Source organism: Oncorhynchus tshawytscha, unplaced genomic scaffold (assembly GCF_018296145.1).
Source record: "Oncorhynchus tshawytscha isolate Ot180627B unplaced genomic scaffold, Otsh_v2.0 Un_contig_10867_pilon_pilon, whole genome shotgun sequence".
Taxonomy (NCBI): domain Eukaryota; kingdom Metazoa; phylum Chordata; class Actinopteri; order Salmoniformes; family Salmonidae; genus Oncorhynchus; species Oncorhynchus tshawytscha.
This window is the reverse complement of record NW_024609139.1, coordinates 29,542-49,680: the sequence shown is the minus strand read 5'-3', so window position 1 is coordinate 49,680 and position 20,139 is coordinate 29,542. Positions and strand designations below refer to the sequence as shown.

At 43.6% G+C, this 20,139-nt stretch overlaps 1 protein-coding gene across 2 annotated transcripts; it reads left to right on the top strand.

Moving 5' to 3' along the window:
- The first annotated feature begins 3,236 nt into the window (after positions 1-3,236).
- Positions 3,237-17,286, top strand: LOC121844329 (oocyte zinc finger protein XlCOF6-like). 2 transcript variants are annotated; one of them, XM_042314319.1, is made up of 3 exons: positions 3,237-3,514; positions 9,516-10,341; positions 13,429-17,286. In XM_042314319.1, exons 2-3 carry the CDS (start codon positions 9,582-9,584, stop codon positions 14,916-14,918), a joined length of 2,250 nt encoding a protein of 749 aa, XP_042170253.1. In that variant the 5' UTR covers positions 3,237-3,514; positions 9,516-9,581; the 3' UTR covers positions 14,919-17,286. The 2 variants fall into 2 exon arrangements, with proteins under 2 accessions (XP_042170253.1, XP_042170252.1); XM_042314318.1 differs by having other exon boundaries at positions 3,237-3,590.
- The last annotated feature ends 2,853 nt before the right edge of the window (positions 17,287-20,139 follow it).

Below are 20,139 nucleotides of genomic sequence, written 5' to 3'. Positions count from 1 at the left end.
TGCAGATTCAATGGAATCGGAGGAGCAGGGAATGTGTTGTTTCCATAGCGATTACCGCAATCGGGTTTGCATTGAACTGTTCTGTACTTAACTCCCTGTGACGTCAACTAGTCAAAATGTAAATCCTGTTGTTTAACAAATACAATAGGGCCTTCAAAAAGTTGGGGCTGACTTATCAGCTCAGTATTCGGTACTAAAACATTTACTTGGATCTACTCCAATTCTAGACAGTGTTCCACATCATGGAAACAGATTATTGTTTTAGATGACATTACCTTCTTATTTAAATCACTGGTATATTCAAACTATCAAATTGTATAATAACAATTGGAAATAGTCAAAGACGTATCTTCTATCTGCCCCTAAATTTTCCCACTGTGTTCCTTCCAGCCTGTTTGAGTTCAGTACCACTCACTTTCACTGGAGGCTTATCTATTTATCCACAGGAAGCTTATCTTTAACCCAAACACCAGATGGCAGCCTCTAGTTTAATATCAGTCCCAAGGCTCAGTCCCTCTGTCATGTGACCTTGTATTGAAACATTTACTTCTTCAAATTACTAAGATATTGCATTATTAGAGTGCTATCTGAAAGCCGCTAATATTACCATTCACTTTGTTACTTTCACTAGTCTCCATATCTGTTTCCTTCAACTAGGAGCCTCCCTTTCTTCCCAATAGGAAAGACCCTCTCAATCACTACTGCTAATGCACATAGATCACACTCAAACTATGTTCTGCTTTTACACCTATTGTAAGGTTTAAAAACAAACAAAACAAACATGATAACGTTCTCCTTATTGGAAGGCATTGTTTTTATTTTAGTCTAACAATGTTACTTTCTGCTTCGCACTCATTAAATGTCTTATTTTGAGATTGATCTGTAATGTACCGAAATTATAAAATACACCAGCCAATTCAGACGGGGAGATGTAAACTTTGGAGGGAGCTTCCTTTTTAAGGTAGCTCTCGAGACTAGAGTTTCTTTCTGGGATCAACAGTTATTATAATGGAATCTGCCTCTCATACTCATCAGTGCCAATGGAAGCACCTTTACCCATGTCAGGCATGTTTCACCAATTTGTTTAATAAATGTTATTTTCAGAGTTTGGTTCAACGTTGTTAGTCATGTACAACCCCACCACCTGTGAAATGTTTTGCAAACACAGTAAAAACCCTACTGTACATAAATATCTATTTACAAGCGCCACCATCCCTCCTTTTGACACATGGTCTTGACTATGTGGCAAGAAATTGGAAAATACAACGTGGCATGGATGGTCTGCTCCAGTGGTCCAGCCATACACGCCAGGCGTCCTTCTCTGATGCATCAGCCGTTGACTGCAAAGCAATGATGTCATTCGTGGAAGCAGGAACTGCTGCCATCTGTAGGAGGGAAATAGAAGATGAAGCAGCCATTTTGGCTGTGCAGTCAGCCTTAGCGTTCCCCAGAGAAAGGTTATCGTTAGAGGAAGAATGTGCCCGACTTGATTATAGAAACAGAGGACGGAGGCTGGACAGACTGTAAGAGATGAAACAAGATTACTGTGTGCAATCTGTTTTCTAGACGAGGTCAAAACCCCTCTATTCTTCCACAATGTTACAAAAATAATGCACTATACCAAATGCATATCTACTGTCAGTGTAAATGTTAACAGAGCTCTCTCTACTGTCAGTGTAAATGTTAACAGAGCTCTCTCTACTGTCAGTGTAAATGTTAACAGAGCTCTATCTACTGTCAGTGTAAATGTTAGCAGAGCTCTCTCTATATCTATTGTCAGTGTAAATGTTAGCAGAGCTCTTATCTACTGTCAGTGTAAATGTTAACAGAGCTCTATCTACTGTCAGTGTAAATGTTAGCAGAGCTCTATCTACTGTCAGTGTAAATGTTAACAGAGCTGTCCTTGGCCAAAATACACAAGCTCTAGTCAAGCCAAATAGTTCTGCTGCCTATGCAATCAACCAAAGAAATGAAGTCTGGATTGTCTAACGGGGTGTCTCTCGAGTCCAACCTATGGCTACAATCAACTACAGTCATGGTCTTCACCGGCATCTGCTGTAGGGAGAAGAGTTGAAGGGTTAAGAATTGTACATTGTTTCAGAGTAACATATGGGACATTGTCAACAGGATAGTCTTGCAGGTTTTTTCCTGTGTAATAATTGTGTGCACAGCATGAGGCACATGTACGGTCAGAGGAGACATTGCCACAATATCAGAACTTGGCAAAAACAGTCCAGACCAACTTCACTCGTCTCCATCTTTCTCCCATAAACACAGTCCTGCAGCGGTTGAACTAATGAATTGCCTCTAATCTATCTTTGGAGAGGGCGCGACCCTCAGAAGTAATGTCATGGGTAAGTTGAGAACAAGTTCTCATTTACAATTGCGACCTGGCCAAGATAAAGCAAAGCAGTTCGACACATACAACAACACAGAGTTACACATGGAGTAAAACAAACATACAGTCAATAATACAGTATAAACAAGTCTATATACGATGTGAGCAAATGAGGTGAGATAAGGGAGGTAAAGGCAAAAAAAGGCCATGGTGGCAAAGTAAATACAATATAGCAAGTAAAACACTGGAATGGTAGATGTGCAGTGGAAGAACACTTCCCAGTGAGCACACAAGGGGGAAGGGAGCGATTGCTCTCTCAGCTGTCCCTCAACATGTTGGTCATTCAGGTGCCAAGCAGTGTTAGGTTCGAATTTTTAGAGTAAGTAACCGCTGCACCACATAAAAAAAAATTTAAAGTTCATTTTAGGTTCGGTAACCCCTATACTAATTCCTCGTGAGCCCTCCACCCTTTCATCCATTTTTAGAAATCTATTTCCGAATAAGACGACATCAAATGTTTCATGAGATCAAAAAAACAAAACAAGGCTTTCTGAGTTTTAAAGGAGTGTTTGGCCATATAATTTGTTAACTTTAGAATACAAATAAAATATTGAAATGTTATGTTTAATTCAATTTTATTTAAATATATTCCAATGTATAACTTTTCCGTATGGGTTTATCAATGAACGTATGCTATAAGGTAGAATTTAGTAATATATGTTAGTGTTTTGATTACATTTTCTTTAACCTATGCACGCCTTTTTTCATGTTGAGAAGTACGTCGTATGCCTTAGACAAACTAAGTATCGTAATGTTAATACAATCACAGAAAAAGCTCATCTGAACTTCAAAAATCATTTTTTTTCACAATTTACATTTGCCTGAGAACATTCTAAATGCACCAAAAATGTATCCTGAAGTGAGATTACGAGGAGTATCATCAGCCTCAACTGCTCCAGCCATAGAGTTTACCATTGATCTATCGATACTCGACTGGTCTGGTCTGTGCGTGATGACGGCATAGCATACATTGGAACCAAGCAAAGAATGAGCAGCTAACCCGAACTAGATCAGTCTTCCAACATAGTGGGAATTTCTACACTCAAACTCCAAAATACAGTTTAAAACTGATCTCAGAACAACGTTATCGAAGGAACATCAAGCGAAAGTCACGAGGTATTCTTCTAGTTCAGGTTGGACAGAGACGCGCTGGCCTGTTAGCTAGCTAACGTTAGCTTTTCTACTGTACCTGGTAGGTAGCAACGGTTCTGTAAATCACAGCTGGCCTGGGAAATTGTTTGCTGCCTATATTCGGAATGCACTTGTTTCAGTTTCAATTACTCAATATTTTGGACAAAAACGGACGAATGTAACTAAGGCTGGGAATGTCAATTACAATCAAACTAGCAATGATCACAAGGCAGTTATAACGTGGCTAATAGGCTAGCGTATCTGTTTATGTGGCAAGTTTAGAGCACGGAGCCTCATATTAGTTAGCTGCTGGGAGGATGTCATGTCATTGGAGGAGTGGTTGAGTGACCGATTTTTAACCCCTCGTCGTTTTTCGGTGGCTACAACTAGATCCAGGTGTCATTTGGTTAGCTAGCAAGAAATGTGATTCACTTTGCTAGCTAACTATACTGAACTTGAACGACTGTTATCCAGTTAACATGTCTCTAGCGGTCGTAGAAGTCGCTCTGGCAATCTACTCCGATTTCAGAGCAGTCTGGTCTGTGTACGCCTGATGCAGAATAGTTGATGGATTTACCAACACGCAACACCAGCTGAATATATTGCTTAGGAATTTTCACAAATGCCTTATTCTACATCATTCCCAGACATTCATTTTTTATTTTTTTATTTCACCTTTATTTAACCAGGTAAGCTAGTTGAGAACAAGTTCTCATTTACAACTGCAACCTCACCAAGATAAAACAAAGCAGTGCGACACAAACAACATAGACTTACACATGGAATTAACAAGCGTACAGTCAATAACACAATATAAAAAAATTAAGTCTATATACAGTGTGTGCAAATGGCGTGAGGAGGTAAGCCAATAAATAGGCCATAGTAGCGAAGTAATTATAATTTAGCAGATTAACACTGGAGTGTTGGATGAGCAGATGATGATGTGCAAGTAGTGATACTGGTGTGCAAAAGAGCAGAATAGTAAATAAAAATATGGGGATGAGGTAGGTAGATTGGGTGGGCTATTTACAGATGGACTATGTACAGCTGCAGCGATCGGTTAGCGGCTCAGGTAGCTGATGTTTAAAGTTAGTGAGGGAAGTCTAAGTCTCCAGCTTCAGCGATTTTTGTAATTCATTCCAGTCACTGGCAGTAGAGAACTGGAAGGAAAGGCAGCCAAAGAGGTGCTGGCTTTGGGGACGACCAGTGAGATATACCTGCTGGAGCGCGTGCTACGGGTGGGTGTTGTTATCGTGACCAGTGAACTGAGATAAGGCGGAGCTTTACCTAGCATAGACTTATAGATGACCTGGAGCCAGTGGGTCTGGTGACGAATGTGTAGCGAGGGCCAGCCGACTAGAGCATACAGGTCGCAGTGGTGGGTGGTATAAAGGGCTTTGGTCACAAAACGGATGGCACTGTGATCGACTGCATCCAGTTTGCTGAGTAGAGTATTGGAAGCTATTTTGTAGATGACATCGCTGAAGTCGAGGATCGGTAGGATAGTCAGTTTTACTAGGGTAAGTTTGGCGGCGTGAGGGAAGGAGGCTTTGTTGCGAAATAGAAAGCCGATTCTGGATTTGATTTTGGATTGGAGATGTTTGATATGAGTCTGGAAGGAGAGTTTACAGTCTAGCCAGACACCTAGGTATTTGTCGGTGTCCACATATTCTAGGTCAGAACCATCCAGAGTAGTGATGCTGGTCGGGCGGGCGGGTGCAGGCAGCGGACAGTTGAAAAGCATGCATTTGGTTTTACTAGCATTTAAGAGCAGTTGGAGGCCACGGGAGGAGTGTTGTATGGCATTGAGGCTTGTCTGGAGGTTAGTTAACACAGTGTCCAAAGAAGGGCCAGATGTATACAGAATGGTGTTGTCTGCGTAGAGGTGGATCAGGGAATCACCCGCAGCAAGAGCGACATCGTTGATATATACAGAAAAAAGAGTCGGGCTGAGAATTGAACCCTGTGGTACCCCCATAGAGACTGCCAGAGGTCCGGACAACAGGCCCTCCGATTTGACACACTGATCTGTCTGCGAAGTAGTTGGTGAAAGAAGGCTATGAAAATGATCATATCTAAGTGCTCGCTTGTCAGAATTGTAATTTAAACAGTGTCATTCTTCCTGGGGGGTGTACAGTTGTGGCCTAAAGTTTTGAGACAAAGTTTAAATGTCCACGTTTCGGTTCCAACGAGTTATTGTTGTAGCCTACAGAAAAGGTAATGTTGGTTATCAACAATTCACACGCGGGTATAAATTACTTCTAATCGGTTACCCAAGCGAGTATAAATGAGTCAACAGTTGAGTCATGTGCTTTATGAAATTACAGCCTGATCCGCTGTCACGAGAAATTTCAATCCTAATGATAGTAACTAACAATTATTTAAGTGCTGACTAATAATCCCCGAGGTTTGTAAGACCCTGGGTTTAATAATAATTAGGCAAAGACTCAGCTTATGCAAAAGGTCCGTAAAGTTTATTCACGAGAACGTTCTAAAGTCAAGAATACAAAGACCTGCCATTTTATAACTCACTCCCTACTTACGCACACACCTCCACACAAACAGTAGATAGCCTACGCACATACATACACATGAACAGTAGGTGGAATGTATCCTTTCCCTGGTTCTCACCACTGTTTATCACTAGCAAACTGGCAGTTCCATTTCCCTGAGATTAGAGGAACCTTGACAGGACTCCCTGTCCTGCCGTAAGTTTCTCAGAGTTCTAGCCAGGTCAGGTCATACACAGTTTAATTGTTCTCCGGATCTTCTTAGTCACACACACTTTTCTAGTTGTCTCGACCAAACCTTATTAGACTGAAGTTTATCGTTCTAATTCATTATACATGTTACAGAATCGAATGATTACTAATAGTTACGTTTGTCTAATTATTCGTTATATCTGTTACATAATGTCATAGTTACGTTTCAGGGTGGAATTGTTTAGTCATTACCTTTTTAAGCATATAACTTCCCTTCCCATCCGCTCCCATCGATGAATTCAACTTCAATTGCTTTCATGTGTCTGTTTTACTGCGCGCAACAGAGCGAAACTGTACAGACACATGCCTAAGGTGACCACATTTGAAAATACCCACATGCAGGACAACAGGATGATTTTGCAGGCGAATCGTGGAACGGTGTAGCCTACATGAATAAAACCATTTGGCAGCATTTACATATGCATTTACATATGCATTTAGATCTTATTGAATTACTGTCTCTGTGAGCAAATTAGAACACATGGTGTTAAACTATACATCCTTCCTGTATTAACTTCAAGTACTAAAGGTAATGATATGGACAAAGGAATCTAGCCCGAGAGCATATTTCTGTCCTGCCCTTTTGGTGCAGGACATGCAATGTCCATGGAATTTTCATTGCAAAAGTCCTGATCTTCTCAATATGTTTGCCGGGTTGTGTCCAGTCCAGGGGGGGATGCTTTCACATCTCTGGGAGGACGGACATCAACGTTGCACAGCAGCTGAAACCTGGTTTCATCTGAGTGAAAACTACTTGGCCACAACAACACTAGGCTCCAGACAATTAAAGGAGGAAAGCAGACTAAAATAGACAAATAGACCTTGCATACCAGAAATAACATTAATTAACCCATTTTTTAAATTTTATTTAACCTTTATTTAACTAGGCAGGTCAGTTAAGAACAAATTCTTATTTACAATGACGGCCTACCAAAAGGCAAAAGACCTCCTGCGAGGACGGGGGCTGGGATTTAAAATAAATAACATATATGACAAAACACATCACGTCAAGAGAGACAACACAACACTACATAAAGAGAGACCTAAAGACAACAACATAGCAAGGCAGCAACACATGACAACACAACATGGTAGCAACACAACATAGCAGCACAAAACATGGTACAAACATTATTGGGCCCAGACAACAGCACAAAGGGCAAGAAGGTAGAGACAACAATACATCACGCAAAGCAGCCAGAAGTGTCAGTAAGAGTGTCCATGACTGAGTCTTTGAATGAAGACATTGAGATAAAACTGTCCAGTTTGAGTGTTTGTTGCAGCTCGTTCCAGTCGCTAGCTGCAGCGAACTGAAAAGAAGAGCGACCCAGGGGTGTGTGTGCTTTGGGGATCTTTAACAGAATGTGACTGGCAGAACGGGTGTTGTATGTGGAGGATGAGGGGCTGCAGTAGATATCTCAGATAGGGGGGGGAGTCAGGCCTAAGAGGGCAGGACAAAAGTGAAGTGTTTCTTGTTCACCCGTGATCATCTCCTTGTACTGATGGTGGAGAGCACGTTTATGCTGAAAGACAAATTCCAGAAAAAGGGGTTTAAAACATTAATTAATCTTATAGATTGTTATTTCCTGTTGACCTCTACAGCTGTACTAAAATGTCCTTTACACACTTAACCTGCTTCCAGTCCAACAATGGCAATGCAGACAAGATTACTAGCTAGATTTAGCAAACATTTAGCCTCATAATTACCAGCTGCCTAGATGTAAGTGGTATTCATATAGCTAGTTGAACATGCAAGGAAAAACGACCTTGACATCTATTGTCCAATAGCTAGCTAGCTATTTATTAATAATTTCATTCTGGCTCGCTAGCTAACCAACTTAGCATGTGTCCCTAATCACTTAAAATGGGGTTTGATTAGCATTCGCACCACAGTGGCTATTGTCAGTAGCTAGCTAGTTGAACATTACAAACATGAGAAAGAGGATCGTCGTGCAGGGTTTAGCACATCAGCTATCAACCTTAACACCAGAATGCGGCTGGGCAGCTCAGCTAGCTAGCTGGCTACAACTTTACCTGTATGCAACTGTCTATCTAACTAGCTATATAGCGAACAATAGCTAGCAATGAAAACAACTTTTTGATACAGTTGAGACAATAACGTATGTAGCCATCTTAGCATTTTAACTGTAGACTCTTACCGGTGTATGGATAATGATGATTCACGGCAGACTGAAACACTTCCAGAATAATCCTTCCCACTCGGCTTCAACCAGTCCAGACTGCTTTAGCCTCAAAAGACAGAGCTGCATCGATACCAGCAGCTGTATTCAGGACAACACTGGTATTGAAAGCTGTAGCTACACGCTGCATGTTGTCCATGATGAACATATGAGTAAATCCAATGGACCTTTCAAATATCCACAGTAACAGAGAGCAGGAGGTGCCTTTTGACAGAGAAGCCTTCCACCCTATTAAGCGCCATCAACAGCTCGATTTAACAAGTCTGGTTGTGCTCTAGACTCCCCTTCTCTCAGCGTGACCAGGGCAGCGGCAGTCTGAACACAAAGTAACCCTTTTAGGCCCCACGTCTTCCACCCACCCCAACACTACCCCAACACTAGCCCAACACCACCCCAACACTACCCCAACACTACCCCGACACCAGCCCGACACCACCCCGACACCACCCCGACACTAGCCCGACACCAGCCCGACACTAGCCCGACACTAGCTCAACACTAGCCCGACACTAGCCCGACACTACGACACTAGCCCGACACTAGCCCGACACTAGCCCGACACCAGCCCGACACCAGCCCGACACCAGCCCGACACTACCCCGACACTACCCCGTCACTAGCCCAACTAGCCCAACACTAGCCCAACACTAGCCCAACACTACCCCAACACTAGCCCAACACTCTCCCACTGCCTGGGTTCCCCTGTGAAGATCCGCAAGTAGGGACCCCATGCCCGCCGTAATTGAAATGGCTCCCTTCCACAGATCTCCCTGTATGATGTCATCTTAGTTCTTAGGTATTAATCAAACTAAGGCAAAACACAATAGATGTAAACCACCATGTCATCTTGACATGCATAGCCTTTTCATTTCATTTTGTGACTATACCAACGTGAATATTTAATTTAAACATGCCTGAATATTCCTAAACTAATTTAACACTCAAAGTAAAAAGAAACAACATTTTAGGGTGAAATGACAGATGCAATCGTTAATGTGTTCTAATCTTTCATTTTCATTACAGGTCATCTAACTGAACTCAGTCTTGACATTGACTTCATTGCTGCTGTTGCCACATGAGCAGGACAATATGAGTGGAAAGAGGAAAACATTGATGGATGAAATGGAACAGAGTTTATACACTTTAACCAACGACAATTTACGCTGCCTGCGTGAACGCTTTGGAATAGGTGGCAAGGATGGCTCTGATGTTCAAGGAAAGAATCACCATCACTCATTGTGCCGTAAAATCCTGGAGGAACTTTGGGAAAATGCAGATTCAATGGAATCGGAGGAGCAGGGAATGTCTTGGTTACTCCAACTGAAAGAGGACATCAGGAAGATACAGGAGGAGGGTATCGGTGCACCTTTGAGTCCCAGCCAATCCATTGATGACGACGCTGTAGACTGTGATGAAGACGAGAACCAGAAGGACATGGATTGGTTACCTAGCAAAAGGCTGAAGGGGGAACCCATAAGTCCCAGCCAATCCTTTGATGACGAGGATGCTGTACACTGCAACGAAGAATGTGTGGAAGACAGAGATTTGTTGCCTAGCAAAGGGCTGGAGGCAGAACCAGCACCAGAGAGACACACACCAGAGCAGAGAGAGAAGAGAGTGAGTGGGTCCCCCTCTCTGTCCTCTCCTGGTAATGCCTTACTGCTGGGTCTGAAGAGAGTGTCTGTGTGGCTGGTCGACTGCAGGAAAACACCAGGGTTGAGAGGAACTGCTGGAGGAGGAGACAAGGAGGAGGAGGAAGGAGACGAGGAGGAGGAAGGAGACGAGGAGGAAGAAGGAGACGAGGAGGAGGAAGGAGACGAGGAGGAGGAAGGAGACTTGATTCATCAAAGTAAGTGCAGCAGGATACCTTTTGTTTTGGTTCTAAGTATCATTATGAAGTTTAGTTGTCTAAATTACAGTGCAGTTTGATATCAACGTTTTGTAAGTTACATCAATAAATTTTTTCATTTGTGATTCGTTAAACATAGAGCACAGTGACGTGCAATGCACCCCTCTGCCCTCTCACATCACTCCATTACCTCTCTCTGCCTCTGCCCCATCTCTCTGTCTATCCTCCCTCTCTCACATCACTCCATTACCTCTCTCTGCCTCTGCCCCATCTCTCTGTCTATCCTCCCTCTCTCACATCACTCCATTACCTCTCTCTGCCTCTGCCCCATCTCTCTGTCTATCCTCCCTCTCTCACATCACTCCATTACCTCTCTCTGCCTCTGCCCCATCTCTCTGTCTATCCTCCCTCTCTCACATCACTCCATTACCTCTCTCTGCCTCTGCCCCATCTGTCTGCCTCTGCCCCATCTCTCTGTCTATCCTCCCTCTCTCACATCACTCCATTACCTCTCTCTGCCTCTGCCCCATCTCTCTGTCTATCCTCCCTCTCTCACATCACTCCATTACCTCTCTCTGCCTCTGCCCCATCTCTCTGTCTATCCTCCCTCTCTCACATCACTCCATTACCTCTCTCTGCCTCTGCCCCATCTCTCTGTCTATCCTCCCTCTCTCACATCACTCCATTACCTCTCTCTGCCTCTGCCCCATCTCTCTGTCTATCCTCCCTCTCTCACATCACTCCATTACCTCTCTCTGCCTCTGCCCCATCTCTCTGTCTATCCTCCCTCTCTCACATCATTCCATGACCTAGCCTTAACAGGAAGTCAGTGTAGAGAGGCTATCACTGGAGTAATATGATAGTTATTGTTTTGGTTCTAGTCAAGATTCTAGCAGCTGTGGTGTTGCAGAATTCTATAGTAAGAGAGACTGCAGATTCTTTAAAAAAAAACAATTTAGTGTAAGTTTTTTGCAAAAATGAAGCAATTAACCATCACTAAGAGTAGTTAAGTGTTGAAAGCTCAACGAACAAAGTTATCTATCTCCTCTTAAAGTAAGTACATCCTTTTATCTCTGTGACAGTTAGCAGATGCGCAGCATCAGGCCCTGGGAACAGAGTTGTAAAAAGTAATTTAGCTTGTCTATGTAGATAGCTGATATCGCCACCATTCTCTGTTCCTTCCTGCACTTCCCACATAGCTAAATTCCTGCCGATCAAAACATAGGAGGTCACATATTGTGGTAGCACCCAAGCAGCTCATAAATCTGTACGCTCAGATTAATCACTAAGTCACACAAGACTAGCCTGTGTCAGTAAAAATACTAACATATAACAATGGACAAATCTCTAAGTTAAAACAGCATAGTATGTCTAATTAAACAGTACAGTATATAATGAATATTACATTTCCATCACAGTGGTTAGCAGCAGTAACTGAAGTGCATGTAGTGCTTATCTGGGTAGCAATGTTACAAAGATGGGGTCTAGAGTAACGCTGAGGTCCTACCGTTTTATTTGAGACGACTGTACAACCATCAAGATTAATTGTCGGATCAAACAGCAGATCTCTCTGTTCCTTGGGACCTAGAACTAGCATCTTCATTTTGTCACAGTTTAAAAGTAAAACATTTGACCCCATCCGCTTCCAGGGTAAGCAATTTTGGTGCTTCAACATGTTTCATCAAAATTTACAGCAATGTGTTGTCCGCACAGCAGTGAAAGTTGCCATTGTGGTTCCGAATGACATCACCAAGAAGTAGAATAAATCATGGTCCTAAAACAGAACCTTGAGGAACACCCCGAAACTTACAATTGATTTGTCAGAGGACAAACCATCCACAGAAACAAAATTATATCTTTCTGACAACCAAGCAAGAACTTGTCCATGTAGACCAATTAGGGTTTCCAATCTCTCCAAAATAATCTGGTGATCGATGGTGTCAAAAGCAGCAATAAGGTCTAGGAGCATGAGGACAGATGCAGAGCCTTGTACACGCTCCCTATTTTTCACTCTGTTTTCTCCTATCACAGCCATTAGTCTTCAATTCCCGAGCAGTTTCCTTCCTCTCCGGCAACCGCGTTAGGAAAGACGCCTTTATATTTGTAGTGACTGGGTGTATTGATATCAAATCAAATCAAATGTATTTATATAGCCCTTCGTAAATCAGCTGATATCTCAATGTGCTGTACAGAAACCCAGCCTAAAACCCCAAACAGCAAGCAATGCAGGTGTAGAAGCACGGTGGCTAGGAAAAACTCCCTAGAAAGTCCAAAACCTAGGAAGAAACCTAGAGAGGAACCAGGCTATGTGGGGTGGCCAGTCCTCTTCTGGCTGTGCCGGGTGGAGATTATAACAGAACATGGCCAAGATGTTCAAATGTTCATAAATGACCAGCATGGTCGTAAAGTAATGATAAGGCAGAACAGTTGAAACTGGAGCAGCAGCACGGTCAGATGGACTGGGGACAGCAAGGAGTCATCATGTCAGGTACCTGGGGCATGGTCCTAAGGTCAGTCATCAGATGGACTGGGGACAGCAAGGAGTCAGTCCCTGGGGCATGGTCCTAGGGCTCAGGTCCTCCGAGAGAGAGAGAGAAAGAAAGAGAGAATTAGAGAGAGCATATGTGGGGTGGCCAGTCCTCTTCTGGCTGTGCTGGGTGGAGATTATAACAGAACATGGCCAAGATGTTCAAATGTTCATAAATGACCAGCATGGTCAAATAAGGCATCCAAAGTGATGATAGACCATCCAAAGTGTATTTAAATAACTTCACCAGGCTCCAAGGGTTATTCAAGGTCTGTTTTATACAAAATATTGTACTCCTGAACTTTTTAGGTTTGCCATAACAAATGGGTTGACTGAAGATTTTTCACCTTTTAATTTTTTATTAATTTGTAAAAATCTCTAAAAAGATAATTCCACCTTGATATTATGGGGTGTATGTGTGTAAATTCAGGCTGTAACACAACCAACGTGGAAAAAAATCAAGGGGTGTGAATTATTTTGGAAGGGACTGTAATACCTCAGTATGATGTCACTTTCTTCTGTTGGACAAACTGTATTCACTGTTCGTCTCTTTCACACAGGAGAGAGACGTGGCAACCATGGATCTTCTGGGGAGCCTCAACAACAACCTCATGCTGACAACACAGACTGGAGTCTCCCCACATCAAAACACCTCAATAAACAACTGCAGAGACATACAGGGAAGAAACCACATCACTGCTGCTCTGAGTGTGGGAAGACTTTCGGCTGTCCAGCGACACTCAAAATGCACAGAAGAATCCATACGAGAGAGAAACCTTACTGCTGCTCACAGTGTGGGGATACTTTCAGTCAAAAAATGACTCTTAAGATTCACCAGCAGATGCACACTGGGAAGAAACCTCACCACTGCTCTGACTGCGGAAAGAGTTTCAGTGTTTTATCAAGCTTGAAAATCCATCAAAGCACCCACACCGAAAATAAACTATTCCAATGCTCCAAGTGTGGGAAAGGTTTTGCAAACAACCACTATCGAAAAATACATGAGAAAACGGTACATGAGCCTCCCGCAGAAAGGTCTTACCACTGCTCTGACTGCGGGAAGAGCTACAGTTTTTTATCAACCTTCAAAAACCATCAAAGAAAACACACAGGAGAGAAACCATTCCAATGCTCCAAGTGCAAGAAAAGTTTTGCTCAGAAATCCACTCTGAAAGCCCACGAGCAAACACACATGCCTGCTGCAGAAAGGCCTTACCAATGCTCCTACTGCGAGAAGAAGTTTTGTATTTCGGCATCCTTTAATTTCCATATGAGAATGCATACTGAAGAAAAACCATTCCAATGTTCCGTCTGCGGAATGCGGTTCATTCACGCCAGTTTACTGAAAGCACACAAACATAAACACAAGCCCTCTGACGAAAGGCCCTTCCACTGCTCTAAATGTGGAGCGTGTTTTACTACAAAAGGTAATCTTAAATTTCACCAGCTGACCCATGACCGGGGAGAGAGAACTTATCGCTGCTCTGAGTGTGGGCATTGTTTCTCTCATCCGATTTATCTGAAGAAACACCAGAAAAGGCACAGTAAAGAGAAGTCCATTGTCTGCGACCTGTGCGGGAAGACCTTCAACCATCCAAGCAACTTTAAAACGCACATGAAGATACACCAAGGAGTGAAACCGTACCACTGCACCGACTGTGGCAGGAGCTTCATATTCCGCCAAGGTTTAACAACACACCAGCGTGTGCACACCGGTGAGCTGCCTTACGTCTGTGATCAATGTGGAAAGAGATTTTCTCAGTACAATTCTTTGGTGATTCACCAGCGAACCCACACCGGGGAGAAACCTTACCCATGCTTGGTCTGTGGGAAGAGCTTCAGTCGGTCACAAAACCTGGCCGCACACAAGAGAACTCATACTGGAGAGAAGCCTCACGCCTGTGATCAGTGCGGGAAGAGATTTTCCCGAACCGACGCACTGGCTGTACACAAGCGCACTCACACTGGAGAGAAGCCTTACAGCTGTGATATATGCAGGCAGACATTCACCTATTTAGTAGCCATGTTGAAACATAAGAAAAGACATTGACATGCAGGTGATGTACTCTGTGCTGAATGTCCTCAAGACAATTCCAGCTCTGTCTATGAATAGAGAAGAACTTTGTTTAACCGACAGAAAACATCAATTTGTTGTTTTACTTACAATCTAACCCCGAAAGAGAGAGAGACACAAACACTCACACACGCAGACAAACCCAGAGGGCGGCAGGTAGCCTAGCGGTTAAGAGCGTTTGACCGGTAACAGAAAGATCGCTGGTTTGAATCCCTGAGTCGGCAAAGGTTAGGAAGAAAATCTGCTGTTCTGCCCTTGAGCCAGTTAGTACCCAACAACAACTGCTCCCTGGGCACACATGACGTGGATTAAGGCAGCCCGCCGCGCCTCTGTGATTCAGAGGGTTTAGATGCGGAAGGTTGAAGGCATTTAGTGGTGCAACTGGCTAGTTATCCCTCATTTCCTTTCCACCCAGAGGAATTGGGAGCACAGAGTGGTTTTTGAGAGTGGTTACTGTGAGTTTTGAGAGTGGTTACTGTGAGTTTTGAGAGTGGTTACTGTGAGTTTTGAGAGTGGTTACTGTGAGTTTTGAGAGTGGTTACTGTGAGTTTTGAGAGTGGTTACTGTGAGTTTTGAGAGTGGCTACTGTGGGTTTTGAGAGTGGCTACTGTGGGTTTTGAGAGTGGCTACTGTGGGTTTTGAGAGTGGCTACTGTGGGTTTTGAGAGTGGTTACTGTGGGTTTTGAGAGTGGTTACTGTGGGTTTTGAGAGTGGTTATGTTTCCTCCGCATTGGACTGAATCACAAAACAAGGATTTGTGGCTTTAAATTGTCTGAAATCAGTGTTGTGTTTTATACATACACACCTGACAGGTGTAGGATCAGGTTCTCCTCCCCAAATCCTATTATTAAGCATTATTGACGAAAATGCTACAAGATCAGCATCTAGGGGCAACTTCACCCTACACTCACCCCTTCCCTGGGGGCTCTTCCAGTTGGCAGATTCATTGAGGTACTGTCCTAAATATTCTTAAGTATAATTTTTTTTAGACAAATTTCCACTTGAAATTGGCATGGTGTCATTAACTTGAAACCAGCAACACATATTCATGTTTAGGTTTCCAAATAAACCCCTGATTTAAGAGATAAGAGATAAGTTAAGGATCCTGGTCTCTGGAACACCCCACTGCTCCCAGTCACAGTAAAGCAGGAGTCAATTCCACCGTGCCAATTTCAAGTCCTTATATTCCTTTACCAATATGGTTAAGTTATTTCAGAATATTTAGGACTAAAAATGTTTCCATGGTAACTTAAATCTTCATGCAGATCTCATGTGAGCATTTGAGAGAAATTCATTTTTATTGCGAGACATAAATCTTTATCAATGAAACTAACCAGGAATAAATGAAGTTTTAAAGGCTGTAATTAAATGAAAAGACATGTCTTATCTGAAATGTGTTTTTATAGGTCACAAGTGAAATGATGTTATAGGTAACCTGTGTAGCCTAGGTTTAGGGCATGTTAAAGCCCTAGGCTACAGTCAGCTCTATATGTTTGTATAAATATGTTGTTATATACATTGTTTATGTAAGTAGAGAACAGTAGTAGTACATATACAGGTATAATAGAGGAAGCACCAACATGAGGCTTTGCGGCCACCAGAACATCTTCACTGCTCCTTGGCACAGATTCTACAAATGCCTGGAATTCTATTGGAGGGACGCGACACCGTTCTTCCACGAGAAATTACATCATTTGTGTTTTGTTGATGTTTGTGGGATAACGCTCTCTCAGGCGCCACTTCAGAATCTCCCATAAGTGTTCAATTCGGTTGTGATCTGTTGACTGACACACACACTTTAACCCCCCCCCCCGTGCTCCTTGGAGACCCCTCTATCAAAGTCAAAGAGATCTCTTGTAGCCAAAATAATGGTCATTTTTATATGATGTTAATTAACTCAGAAAAGCACACCTGCGGAAGCACCTACTTGCCAAATGTAGTGTTTCCTTCTCTTTTGGCAGTTCCCTGTATATATATCAGAGAACACGCACACATATGTATGCATTGCACCACACATGCATGTACACACAACTACACACACAAACATGCATGTCTGCACATACACACATACATGAAGACACAATTAAAGAATGAAATCACATGGCAAAAGACAGCTCATAATTACTGATAACAATTCTGTGATGAACAAGCTTTTATTTGTATTTTACATTGTTTAAACATACTTAGTATTACATTGTTAATTAGCATTGTGTACATTGTGACTGAAATCATTTCAAATACTTTATCTGGGCTTGATTGAGTTTGACTGGCGTGAACTCCGGACTGACATTGTGTATATGTATACATTTCAGCAGGCTTACATTAAATAAGACGAGGACTGTAAGTGATTTATGGATGTGTAAGTACCTAGTGGGCCCCTTTCAACCTCAAATCATTACAAAATTCACGTGTTTTTTTTATTGTGTCTATGGCAACCTTATGTCTTCTCTCTTGTGTGCGCTGGTGTACTTTAAGATGGGTTGATTGAGCAAAGCATTTCCCCACAGACAGAGCAGAGGTCAGGCTTACAATTTACATTTAAGTCATTTAGCAGACGCTCTTATCCAAAGTGACTTAGTAGTGAGCGCATACATTTTTCACCATATTTCATACTGGTCCCCGGTGGGAATCGAGAGACTCTTCTCTGCCTAGTCAGCTTCATGATGTTGAGGCTCCCCAGAGGATCCACAATAGTCACATCTCCTGTATGAACGGGAACATCAGACAAACAGTAAATACAGGTCATAGAGAGAGAGGGGTGTCAGTCTAGAGAGAGAGGAAGGGAGGGAGGGGTCAGTCTAGAGAGAGAGAGAGGGGTGTCAGTCTAGAGAGAGAGGAAGGGAGGGAGGGGTCAGTCTAGAGAGAGAGAGAGGGGTGTCAGTCTAGAGAGAGAGAGAGGGTGTCAGTCTAGAGAGAGAGAGGGAGAGAGTCTAGAGAGAGAGGAGGGGAGGGAGGGGTGTCAGTCTAGAGGGGAGGGAGGGGTGTCAGTCTAGAGAGGGGAGGGGTGTCAGGGAGGGGGGTGTCAGTCTAGAGAGAGGGGGGGGTGTCAGTCTAGAGAGGGAGGGAGGGGTGTCAGTCTAGAGAGGGGGAGGGAGGGGTGTCAGGGGGAGGGGTGTCAGTCAGAGGGGGGAGGGAGGGGTGTCAAGGGAGGGAGGGGGGTGTCAGTCTAGGAGGGGAGGGGTGTCAGTCTAGAGAGAGGGAGGGAGGGGGGGTGTCAGTCTAGAGAGAGGGAGGGAGGGGTGTCAGTCTAGAGAGGGGGGGGGGGGTGTCAGGCTAGAGAGGGAGGGGTGTCAGTCGAGAGAGAGGGGTGTCAGTCTAGAGAGAGAGGGAGGGAGGGGTGTCAGTTGAGAGATGGGGGTGTCATGGGGGGAAGGGGTGTCAGTCTAGAGAGAGAGGGAGGGGTGTCAGGCTAGAGAGGGAGGGGTGTGTCAGTCTAGAGAGAGGGAGGGAGGGGTGTCAGTCTAGAGAGAGAGGGAGGGAGGGAGGGGAGAGAGGGGGTGTCAGTTGAGAGATGGGGGGGGTGGATGTCAGGAGAGGGAGGGAGGGGTGTCAGGAGAGGGAGGGGTGTCAGGAGAGATGTCAGTCTAGGGAGAGAGGGAGGGGGGGGGTGTCAGTCTGAGAGATGGGGGGTGTCAGTCTAGGGAGGGAGGGAGGGAGGGGGGTGTCAGTCTAGAGAGGAAGGGGTGTCAGTTGAGAGATGGGGGGTGTCAGTCTAGAGAGGGAGGGGTGTCAGTTGTCAGAGAGATGGGGGTGTCAGTCTAGGGAGGGAGGGGTGTCAGTCTAGAGGAGGGAGGGAGGGTCAGTTGAGAGATGGGGGGTGTCAGTCTAGAGAGAGAGGGAGGGAGGGGTGTCAGTTGAGAGATGGGGGGGTGTCAGTCTAGGGAGAGAGGGAGGGGGAAGAGTGAGGGTAATATAAAGGAAGAGAGCGGGAGAAAGATATGAAAGGAGCACCACAATCCAATCACAAATTACAAATTTCATTCTCCCCCTCACTGACAGCCGCTTATTCAATAATGCATCCAGAATGGCACCCTATTCCCTGCACTACTTTAGAAAGAAGCTCTATAGGCCCTGGTGAAAATTAAGGCACTAAATACAGTCAGGTCCAAAGTTATTGGCACCCTTGACAAAGATGAGCAAAAAAGACTACAAAAGAAATAAATCAATACAAATACTGAGCTACAGTGGGGAGAACAAGTATTTGATACACTGCCAATTTTGCAGGTTTTCCCACCTACAAAGCATGTAGAGGTCTGTAATTTTTATCATAGGTGCACTTCAATTGTGAGAGATGGAATCTAAAACAAAAATCCAGAAAATCACATTGTATGATTTTTAAGTAATTCATTTGCATTTTATTGCATGACATAAGTATTTGATACATCAGAAAAGCAGACCTTAATATTTGGTACAGAAACGTTTGTTTGCAATTACAGAGATAATATGTTTCCTGTATTTCTTGACCAGGTTTGCACACACTGCAGCAGGGATTTTGGCCCACTCCTCCAGATCCTTCAGGTTTCGTGGCTGTCGCTGGGCAATACGTACTTTCAGCTCCCTCCAAAGATGTTCTATTGGGTTTGTTAGCTACGCTATCCTTACGAACCGCATAGCATTACATCAGTATGTACCGGTATGTTAGCTAGTTACCTAAAGTTAGTTGGCTACTAATACATCAAATACATAATTCTGTCTATCTACTCCGATTTCAGAGCACTCTCGTTTGAGTGTGCGGCTCAACACCTATTGAATACATGGCCGGTGTTAGTAAAAGTAGGCCCCAAAAAAGCGTTAAATGGTCAGAGTGAGGTGTTCTCTCATTTGTGTTTGGAGCTAGCTAGCTAGCCAGTTAGCTCGTGTGCTTGACTGCCATTATTGTGAGGTCAGAACTCGTGAGGTCAGAACCGTACTCCTGATTTACAAAAAGGCCCAGAGCTCACTCTGGCACTCCAGATTGAATTTACAAACACACCCAAAATCGTAAAATTTCAGCTAGTTATTTGTTATGCCAACAAGCTAGCAAGAAGTTGCATAGCAACAGCATCAACTTCCGGTAGACAGGTGAAGCGCTAGTACTCTCAACTGAAATGATACCATTCGTTTACAGTATACTAAAATTAACTAATAGTATGTACTCATTGTGTAGTATTCAAACACAGCTATGGTTTCTATATGTTTGATAACGTCCCATGTATTC